This window comes from Salarias fasciatus, chromosome 23, assembly GCF_902148845.1.
Source record: "Salarias fasciatus chromosome 23, fSalaFa1.1, whole genome shotgun sequence".
NCBI classification, from domain to species: domain Eukaryota; kingdom Metazoa; phylum Chordata; class Actinopteri; order Blenniiformes; family Blenniidae; genus Salarias; species Salarias fasciatus.
Window position 1 is genome coordinate 15276238 of NC_043766.1, and position 11879 is coordinate 15288116.

General features: G+C 39.0%; 1 protein-coding gene across 2 annotated transcripts in view; it reads right to left on the reverse strand.

The window, feature by feature from the left end:
- The window catches only part of LOC115381193 (neuronal growth regulator 1-like), a 144460-nt gene extending 132636 nt beyond the window's left edge, over nt 1–11824 (reverse strand). For both annotated transcript variants that reach the window (XM_030082459.1, XM_030082458.1), the window contains exon 1: nt 11616–11824. In XM_030082459.1, coding sequence (XP_029938319.1) covers nt 11616–11785 — 170 coding nt within the window. In that variant the 5' untranslated portion in view covers nt 11786–11824. The remainder of the gene's footprint in view (nt 1–11615) is intronic.
- Nucleotides 11825–11879: the final 55 nt, after the last annotated feature.

Consider the following 11879-nt stretch of genomic DNA (forward strand, 5'->3'; position numbering starts at 1 on the left):
ATTTAGTTTATTATAGCTGACCTCTCTGACTCTGCAGCTGAACAGACAAGTTTCTTTATGATAAAAGTACTTTGTTGGCTGAAGACTGTGGCTTAATAATGTTGGCATTGTATCATAATTATTTTCTACCCATTGATCTGTTATGCTGTTTTCATCTTATTAATGGCAGTTAGGCGCTCGAGCCAATCCCAGCTAACCATTGGTGAGGGCGCTATACCAGAAAGTGCATCTGGACTGAATTAAAAAAAAAAAAAAAAAAAAAAAAAAAAACCTGCTCAAAATATATATAAAGGGTGAATCGAATCGCTTTTGAAAGAACAATAACATTTATGTTGGTGTCTCTGTTTGATGGGAAATAAATTGTGTTAAATTAAAAAAAAAAATCAGATACTATTTTTTTTTTTAATTCTGTGACAAATATAATAAATGATACATTCATGAGTTGTCATGAATGAAGAGTGTATCTGTTCATTTCCTCAACAATGATACAGTACAATGAGATCTTGAGATCATCTAAAGTCTTCCAGTTATGCCTTAAATGAGCTAAATAATCATGTTATGACAACTAAATTATCGGGTGCAAGGAGTTTTGGATATCACAGAAATGAAAATATAGGAACACCACTAACAAAAGCAAAGTCTGAAATGACTACTGAGAACACAGTTCTACATTAGAAGCAAGGAACTGATTGCCATTATATTTCTATTTGTATGTAATTAAAAACATAAGACCTGCAGAGACAAAGAGAGAGATAAGTAGAGAAAAGGTGACCAAATATACAGTCACACAAAGACTGTGAAGAAATCAGCTTCCCCCAAAGAATAATGAAAAACTCTCAAGTGTCTAAAATTAAAATGCTAATGAGAAACAAGTCGTACAGATCAGTTGATGAATCCACTATTTAACATCAGCATGGACTGAGTCGCGCTCCCTGCCATAGTGTGACTGGGACAAAGCAATGACGACCATTTAATGTCAAATTTTATCTGCTGTGAGTCTAACTGAACGAGGTATTTGTCTTTTAAGAGATTAGTTATGCTGTGGTTTAAAAGAAATCACTTAATTCCTTTTAAATAATCAATATGTCCCTTTGCAATGGAGTCTGATTTCTGATGAAACTATTATTAACACAAAGCTTATATGTTCAATTCCTAATGGCAACTAATTTTCAGGGAATCTAAGCAAAAAAAAAAAAAAAAAAAAATTGTCTTCAAATCTTCAGTTACCATTTATTTCACGTTACATAACATTTTCAAGGCAACCATTGTGGCTTTTCTCTTTAAAATCTGCCATCCCTGAAAACCAATGTTATTCTAATTGCTATGCTTTCAACAGTGCTGAAACTGCTCACAGGAAGCAGTGATTCCCTGTAATTTGACACAAGCTTCATTCCCTGGGTGACTGCTTCTGTGTCTACAGTGAGCTGTGGCCTGAGCAGATATCAGGAAATCTGTGACAAGCTGACGCCACACCGTGCAAACCTGGTTCAAAGGTAGAGTCTGACGCTTTCTTCTTTAGAAATTTGAAGAAGTATGTTGTGAACTTTATGATTTTAAATCCTACTACATGAACCTAATGCTGTAAGACTATTTATGTATTGAAAAACTAATAAAAAAATAATAAGCCCCTTTTCAAGGATGTATAATCTTGTGCATTTACAATATCTAATCACTGTTTGAGTCATAAGAGTACTCCATGCCCCCCTAATATTAAGCTAAGTGTTAATTTTAGTGTTAGTGGGACTATTTAATATTTCACTTGACAACACCGGACTTTGTTCTTTTTAATTGGATTGCTCCACAGTAACGAACCATTTATGCCATCTGTGTAAAATAGCAAAGAGTGAATATACTGTCATGAATCTACAATTAGGCAGTAAGTATTCAAAAGCAGATTTTGTCAAGGTTGGCTTTCATCAACCACAAAATTAAAGTTTTGCAGTACAGAATCCTCAACTATATCATCAGTAGAGCTCAACAGTATGGCACACTGAAGCAGCATTCACTATGGATAAAATTCAGGCAATATCACTGAATCAATCATTTCTTTTATCCTAACTCCTGACTGTCTGAAAACAAAAGGTAGAGGCTTATTTCTCATGATATTGATTTGCTCCACTGCTTCTTTCTCCATTTACTAATAATTACCAATGCAGACTCTGAAATTACTCGGCTCCGACAAACATTTAGAGGAGTCTAAAATGCACACGCTCATTATGCAAATGACAGACAAAGAGAGAGAAAGAGAAGGTACAAAAAACAAAAGCGATAACCTGCTCAGAGTGACTCCAATTAAAATTCTTTAGCCATGCCAACATGGAATCAAACGTGTTATGACAATATGCTGCTCCTTTAACTGCTGGGGATTAAATCAATTCTGAGAGAACACTTGCCATGTGCATATCTGTGGTGCTAAAATAGAGATTATACTGGATATATCTATATTTTTTATTACATTGTGAATGGTTTTCTTGACAGACATATAAGAACATTAGAAAGACTCCTGCAAATATGTATTAGAGCATTAGTTGCCAACTTGAGTTCCAGGTCCGTCTGAGTTAAGTTTAGCCAAATTAAGATAGAATGGGTCTTTAGCAAAACTTTAAAGTTTTGCAAATCAGAGATTAGAAAAGGCTTCTGTGGTCCAACACAGAAATAATTCGAAGCATTGAGCTCATGGTCATGCTAGAGTACACAAGCATTGGTTTGACAGTAATGTGAGGTCAGACATGTAATATAAAATTATTATTGTCCTAAATTCTCAATTCAACAAATAGGCAGGTTTACTAGTATAAATCTAAAGATGTATTTGCATGGGATTGGTATTACTTTGAGACCAGTGGTGTTTTGTAATAGTTATGGAGGATGTCTGTGGTTTCCGTGCAAATGTGCCATGTCTGTAATTTGTAAACTAAAAATTCCACCGCAAATTACCTACCATATTTCACCAAACGCAGACGTCCTGTGATATTAGTAGCGTGCGAATCTGCACCTCAGTGATTGCAGGGTACTTTAGCTTGTTTGTTTTTTTTTGTTTGTTCGTTTGTTTTTTTAATTGAGCGTCTTTTCTCCCTTTTTCCTGGTTGAATAATGGAGGCTGCGGAGGAAATTATTGACAGCATTTCATGTGCAAATGCAGGACTAGGCTCATACACAACAGGTGTATAGATCATTCGCAGAAACGAGAAAATGACAGCAAGAAGGATATGGAGATGGATGGCATGTGTAGCAGCATGCGATAAGAAACATTTTGAATAGGTTTAATACAAACGCCCTGACGGCCCATTACCCCGAAAACGCTGCTCAAGTCACAGTGTTGCTTTGACATATTTACTGTTGCTATGACTACACACCATATTAAAGGTGCTGTAGGCAGGATTTTGCTAGTCAATGCTAATTTTTCTATGTTTTCTTTGGATTAAATGTTAGAGTATCCATTGATAATCCTTCAGGAGTGTAGCATAATTGCACTACCGCGAGGGCGCAGCGTTTCCATCTGTCTCTGTTCTGAGCTGAAAAGGAATTTCGACAGCTCCAGGTATCTTTGACCAATCAGAGTGCCCCTGAGGCTCTGACCGTGATTGGTCGAGGGGCGTTCATCGCACGGTCTTGTGAGAGGGGCTTAACTTGCGTAAGGGCGTGATGTCAGAGAAAACAGGACAGGATTGGCTGTGCTGAGTTTCAAATCGCCATCTTAGATGGGTCAAATCGCCATCTTGCTTAGGTAACCCTAAGCAAGAAGGCGGAGATGCCGAATCCTGCCTACAGCACCTTTAAAGCTGATCATTGTAACTGGAACCACGTGCCTTCTGTAAACTTTACCAAAAGGTTTTTGTGCATAATGAGACACTCATAATAATATCTAATTTAATAATTTGATCAATTATTGTCTCTTCTTGTCTACTTTTTTCTGCGCGAAGCAGCATTGCTTGGACGTAATAGCAGTGGACATTGCAACATGCACACATCATATCTGGGCTGTAATGTCAGTAAATTTGAGCAAAATACAGAGTTTGTTTATCCCATGCGAATGCACCCCAAGATACAAAACTATAATGAGTTTTATTAAACTACAAAGAAAATACCCTTTGTAATACATGAAATCTCTCGGGTCGGTTTTAATTCACCGAAGACACTGCGAAAGTGCAGATGTGCAAACACTTCTGGTTCCCGTGGGATTAAACTAATGTTTACATGTAGTCCCACATGTCTAAACCCTTGCTCACACATATTATAATCAAGGTAATGTCAGCAACCACAATATCCACAGACAAAATCTCCAACCGTGGCACTTCTGTTTCAGTTTTATGAAAAGGTTTTAAGATATCAGAAATAGATAACCTTAGTATATACAAACTATCTTAGGAGCCACTGTAAAATACAAAACAATGTGATCCAATACAACAATACAAATTTACATTGAGCCAACAAGGCTTAAAATATGTTGATTTGGTACCCAAAATATAAGAATCCGCGATCATATGATAGTTTGGTTCAATACCACAGTAACCTACCATATAAATAGTAATCAATATATCGATGACGGTGCCAGGTCGACTGATTATATTTGTCTTTGTAAAGGCAAAGCGTTTGTTCTAGATCACATCAGACTGTACATTTGATTTTTTTTTTTTATTTCTTTTTGCATGCTTCACACAATGAATGTGATATAGCTTAAAAAAAAACCATAACCATGTTTTGATTGCTTTTGTGTTTTTGTTTTTTTGTTTCAACAAATTGAATAATCACATGAACCAAACACCATGCAAAACAGAAGATAAACTAGAACAGTGATAGACCTGACCATCATTTGTGTCTGCCTATTGAGATGTGGTAACATCTTAGAAGTGTCTCAAAATGTCCCATAGATGACCTAAAATATGTGTGCATACAGGACACTCTAGGATTGGTACAACATATGCCGTTTTAAAGGTAAAATATCTTCTACTTTCTGAAGTCACCTTGGCTTGGCTTCGTAAGCGAAGAGGACAAAGCCATGATTATAACAAGTAAATGAAACAATTTTTGTTACCAGGGAAATCAGAGTACCTCAAAAGGTTTAAGGCCAGCATTTGACACAATTTATCATTGCTGTCAGTGTTTTTGTGTCACATACTTGTCATGCCCCCATTGTGTCAAGGCTTTCGGGCTCAGCACAGCTGAATTTTATGAACGGCTGCATGCATTTTCATGGAATGCAATTTTACTTTAAAAAGGCTTATTAAAAGTTCACATTTGCCATGCCCAGCACAGCCAACAAATTGTACCACAACAAATGGGAAGGTGTTCAACTTCCTTTCTGGCCCAAACATTTTTGCAAGCGTATCTGCTGGCATACCAGTGGTTGACCAAGGTGAGTCCAAATATGCTGCATCACTGCTACCCACAGGCAGACTATAGATGTGTCTTTCAGTCATGTGTCTGGAGCACCACTGCCCCACATTTTTCATATTTCGCTCTTCGAACACATCTTGTTGAATGAATGCCTTGTCATCAAACTCTGCTAAAGCCTGATAATAACCTCTTCATTTCAATCAGGTGTGCTGGAGCAGAGTGACATCTAAAATATGCAGGGAAGTGGTACTCCTGGACTGACAAATGCTGGTCTACAGATTCTTTTCTCCAGTTATCAAAATAAATCACCTTGAGATCTTCTCTAAGCAATAAGCTGCAGCGATAGGTTGAACAGCTGTCTGACACTATTTGAAAGAGAGCTTGATGGCGTCAGATGAAGGACACCTCCATTCACAGCCTGCAAATGAACACACGGGGGAGATAACATAATGTGCATAAACTGACTCAACTCTGTCTGTTTCTGTTGGCTGATGCATGCATTGAGTTGCGCTTCACAGGTCAATTACTTATCATGGTGATTTCTTCTGAAGGAGGGAGAAATAAATTCACACAATTTAAATTAACAACAAAAATTGGCCCAAAACCAATGTTGGCTAACTGAACAAAACATTCATTTGAATTTCCAAAAAAAATGGACCATCCAAGGGACTGGGAACTTTTTTCCAATACTATTTCCAGTACGATTCCTGGGAATCCTTAATGCCAGCGACTTTTGTTTACAAGCCACTAAATGAGAGGCATACCAAGAGTTGGTGGTACACAGCTTAAATGAGGAGCCACAGATGAGATTATGCAATGTTGTCAGAGTAGCACAACTAATTATCCCGAAACACAAGGAGAAGCTAACTGATTGATTAAGGATTTTAATTGAAGGGACTCTGAGGAATCATTTCTTTCTGTGATGAAAGACTGAAAGTGTTGGCACATGATTCAGAGCAAAATAGGCTGTACAATGTTCAATAAAGAGCTTGTGTGAAAAACAAAATTTAACCTAGAGTAGCTGTTAGGAAGAGGAGTTTAGTCCACTACACAAAAACATAACATACATACCACTAAAACATTCCCAGGCACAGCATTTGTTTCAAATACAGTGTACTGGAAATCAATGCTCAATTTGACTATCTGCTTAAGCAGTCTTTAAGAACTCCCCACACTTGATTTGAAGTCTTCACACTGATGTTACACACTTACACATAACAAGTGGACAAATCCAAGCTCTGTGCAGATTTTTATGCCTCCTAAGTGTTCATTAAGCCAACCTTTCAGTCAGCGACATTAAAAAGAGAAAGCTTTCTCAACACAGTAGCAATGTGTGGTGAAAAATTCAGTTTTAAGTAACTTCTCTTGAAAATTGCCCAAAAGATAACCTGTTATTGCCTTTCTACTCTCTGTCTGTCAAGTTTAATTTTGAGGCTTATAGCCTTCTCACAACACAAAAATGCCCCGGTGAGATTTTCCTGTAGAATTATTGCAATTATGTGGATGCTCAGTGCTGCGAATGGGTAAAAGCTCATTTTTCCACCCCAAATCATTTTCCCTACCCCTATAATTGTAGCGATTATAAGAGTAATAGAAAGATGCTGTAAAACCTAACATAGCATCTATTTCTCTCCGAGGATTTACTTTGAGAAAGCATTTCCATTTAGGCTTTAATTCACCAGGGCACTCAATCATTTTAGTGCTAATTGAAATATATTAGAAATAGAAATACTTAATTTTTAGAAAGTACAATAGATTGAGTTGCCTAACAAATGATAGTCATAAAAGCAGTCCATCTGGGAACTGTTCATGGTGTGAAAATTTAGCCTATTAATGCATGTAAGCCCTACTACATAGTTGCAGCGTGAAGTTATAAATCAGAAAAAGCTCTGGCAGCATCCTCGTATGGGTTATGAAAGAAGCCAGAAATGAGTGAGTTCTCATACTATTCAACACAAGATTGGAATTCTTTTTTTTTTTTTAATTATCTGTTTGAAAAAAGCTTTGGCATTTTTCATCAAACACAACTGATAATATGCAGATACCAGTTCTTCATCACTAGGTTTCAGTGGGTTGTTTATAGCAACAAGGCTTGACACTAATAAATTACTCCTACTGCACAGTATTTATTGCCACGGTCAGCTTTCCCACTAAATTTTCATCTAGAATAGAATATGCATAAGTTATAACAGGATTCTAGATTCAAGTGGTTACTGTGGGAGAGGTTAACTAGAGGTCTTTAAAAGCGGCAGGTGATATCAAAAGCAACCGCTTAAGCAAGTCACCTTGTCGGCTTGCTTCCAGCTCTAAAGCACATCAGCTGCAAATGGATGCCAAAGTAATAAATCTGATGAATACTTAAATATATCCACTTTCAATGTGCTACAGAAGATCACACCTAATGTCAGGAATGCCCCTCCTTTTTGACATAAGACAAAGTGAGTACCACCCACGGTAATATGTATATAGTATTATGTACAGCTCAATCTGTGGGGGTCCTCCCTTAAGTTCACTGCCTTGAATAATAATAGTGGGCAATTCATAGTTGCGACAAAAATGAGGTTAAATGACTGCTCATTGACTTGATCGACGTTATGCTCACAGCAACACGGATTGCAATAAACATATGATGCTGCAAACAGGCGAGTGAATCCTGATGTTTAATGAATAGTGGCAGACATAGGTGTGCCTCCAGACGTTTCATGGAGGTAAACCAGGTTTTCCTCCAGAAGAATGTGCGAAAGTGCTGATATCTGGCAGTTAACTGGCGTGTTTAGAGTATGCACTTCTTGCTACGTTCCCACAATGAAAAACTGCTCATATTCTTTAGCACCATTTCCTGTTGCTTGATTTTGAAAAATGCTGAAATGCACAAAGTGGAAACAGAGGTTGTCAGCCATGGCTACTGCCATTGTAATAGACATAGTCAGCAACTCCTCCTCTGAATGGTGTCTTCTTCAGTTTGAGATCTCAAACCTTTATTTTCGACTTCCAGCACTTTTGCTGGCGTAGGGACACCACACCATTTAAACTAGATGTTGTATGTGGCACAAGTGGTTATAGTAAATGTCAGGACCTTTCAGAGCCATAATAATGATACAGTTCAAGAGATGATGCATGGCGTCGTTTTTGTCCCGAACAGGGATAGAAAGCAAAGCTACGGCACAATCACGTACAGCCAGGAGAAATTTTCATCATCTGGTCTGTTGACATGAGGCAATGATTTTAGATTTATACGAATACCAGACTTTCAAACTACTGACAGGTCAATTTTGCACCATTACAGAGTCTCAGGTCCCTGATGCAGGCCTTATTTTGTGTCTGAGGGCCAACTGTCAAAGTAAATAACAAAAATAACCTGGGATAACTGTCTTATTCCATGTATAGTCTTCTTTCTATTTATTTTACTGTCTGCTTTATTTCTTTATCTATTGTAAAATTTTGCTTTTAAAGCAACATCAGTATATCATCCATCTATTTTTCACCACATAATTTGATCACTGAAATATTGACATTATTGGATGAGACGCAGAAGCCTAAAGGAAGGAAAAAAAAGGAAAAGAAGAACTGGTGAAAGAACACCACCGCACATTTTAACTCTGTTGTAGCAGCCGGCTCTTTAGAGTTCGGTCTGTCTGAACAACATTTACAGACACTAGCTCTTTGCTCTTGATTACAACTGTTCGTCCATGTGGAAGAGGTTGCCACTGATACTGTGTTTCCTGACACCACAGGGAACTGTTTTTTTCATTCAGCTGTTCCCTTCAAATCCATAGCCAGATGAGTCATTTCCTGAGAAAAAAAAACAAGTTTATTCAGCTAAATCCAAATGGCAAGAAAGCTGTAACAAGATGGAGACAAAAGTATATGTTGTGCTTTTTAACAATCTATGCCCGTAAATTCTCACTATTTACAAAAAGAAATGTTGGTGAATAATATCTAACTTAAATGCATCATTTTTATTAATGTGACCCAACTGTCCAACATGAATCAGGGCAGCAGAAAGGCAGCACTAAGAATAGAGGAGGTGGGGGGGAAATTAACATATGACAGCAGATGCACCTCTTGGGAGCCACTCTATAATCCAGAGGCAGTGACTATTTGCGTGCTTCGGGGTTTGACAGTATTTGAGAACGCTCACATTTTCAGTCAGCAATCAGCTTTAGGGCACAACAAAGTTCACCTCTACCAGTGACCAATCCTTACAATGAAGAAAATCAAGAAACAGACCCTAGTTCCAGCAGTGACTTCCTCAAACAGATGCTTTATGTCTTACTGTATGATGCTTATGAGCAATGGAAAAAAAAGAGGGAGAGATCTACGGAGCCATGGCTCCTTGCAGTTTGGAAAATTACTGTGACAAGACAGAGGGGGTCTTTATAATCATTTTAATGACGACAGCGTTTAACAATGAGATGCTATCCAGAGTTTAAATAAGTGTAGTATCTCTATTAGGTCAACAGGTGCAGACACAGAGAAGTGATAACACTCTCAGCACAAGTGAGGAGAAAAAAAAACAATGAGTGGTTACACTGAGAGCTGAATAACCCATTAATTAACTGGAAGAACCCAGCAGTGAAAGCATCAGGAAAATATTTTCGCTATTCTTGAGATTTCTAGCTGGTATTTATGACCTGCTTGTAAAGGGTAAATGACGACTTATTCAGGTGGTGGGAGTTAACTTGTTTATTGAGCTGATTCATAGCATGGGGATGCTCTTTGCTCCAACAAACCATCAAGATTCAGGCAAAGCTTTTGCCACTGATCACTGTCAACCCAGACTGATATGAGAGAATCAGACACAATCTCTGAGGAGACAGTCAGAGGTACACAGTCTCTTTGGAGGGGTGGCCCTTGGGCATGGAGGGAGCATGATAAAAATAGTGAATATGACTTTGTTGTTGCCAAGGTAGTTCTGTGATGACTGTCAGCACAGCTTGACCCTACACATAACGTGACTGTCATCTGGCAATCACCTTATGCCAGATGAGAAATTCACTTTTTATATTTTTTAAACAATTGCGTATGAAAAGCCAAGTTAAGTGGAAGTTTAGAGACATTTGGCTGCTCTGTATTCAGGTCCACTGCCAGCATCTCTCAGAGTCAACATCCACAGAATTCATATTGAAATGGGGCAGATCTCCCCACTCAGCCTTTCCTCAGAGCCATCAAAGCGGATATTTGATAATGGTAGAACAAGATATTATCACTGCCCTCTGAAATTTCTGAATGTTTCTGCTTTTGAGTTGTTTTTTGCTCTAAACACAAATATTGACAGGATATTTGTAATTTCAGTCAGATTCAAAACTATGGTAGGAAACTTAAAGTTTGTGATTTAATGATCCTGGGGGGAAAAGTATTGGACTTCAGACTACTTTTCATACTAGTGTCACAGTCCTTCTGACTACACAATCGAATAAATATGTTAGTAACTTATTAACTTCTTACTAACATGATAGCAACCGCACCCACGGGCAACTAATCTGGGTTTGAATAGGAAAGTAAACCTGCAGCTTCCACCCGAGCCTATATGAAGGGGGGACAAGCGATGGAGGGAGAAGGCGTCATTATCGCGACTTGATTCAGATCATCTGCGACCACACGTACCGATCTTCATCCCTGCTTTTAAAGCTGCGACATCACACTGTGCAAAAAAAAAAAAAGCCTCTGAAAATAGCACGCCAGGCTTCTCGGGTCTGCGTGTTCGGCTGCTCTCTCAAAGTGTTTCAAACGGTGGGAATCTGCCGAACATTAATGCAATCAAATTACATAAGCGACGCGCAGCGGCGCGCTAACTCAGGCTCTCGGGAGATGGAGCCGCCGTAACAAAACAATCATACACTCCCTCCCCCCCCTGCAAAAACAACACTCCAGCCATGTGAAGCGGTGTGCACTGTCGGGAGGGAAGTATGTTGGAAAACTTTGTGAAGAAAGCAACCGAGCTGCACTTGTCGCAAGAGCAGCGTCCTGCGTAGCCGTGGCTGTACTGGCCGTCTCCTCCATCTCCTCCTCTTTCTCCTCCTCCTCCACCTCCTCCTCCGGCAGGCGAAAACAAGGACGGGATGGAGGGAAAATGACCCATTGTGTGTTTAACGCTGAATGACAACCCCGTGCACGAAGCTGCTTGACGGGCATCTCTAGAAGCATGTTGGAGGAGCGTGTGTGGTGTGTGTGTGTGTGTGTGTGTGTGTGTGTGTGGTGTGTGTGTTTAGCTTAAGGGGAACTCTGGGTGATGAAAGGAGTGCGAGCAGGAGAAAGTTGTGTTAGCCTGTGTGTGTTACCTCAATAGAGCCGTGTCGCCTTGTCTGCTCACCACACTTTCAACCGAGGAATAGTCCACAGTTTGTCCAGCGGGCAAACAGGACGGTAGAAAGCAGCACAGGCTGAGAATTATCGCAGTAAGCCACTGACCGGAGACACAAGCATCCTGCACCGCAATCATTATGTCCATCACAGCTGTGTTTTTGTTGCCGCTTTCTTCCCCAAGTCTCCCAGTTGCAGAGAAAACAGCTTTTACTTTGAAATTGAAAAATAAAAAAAAAACA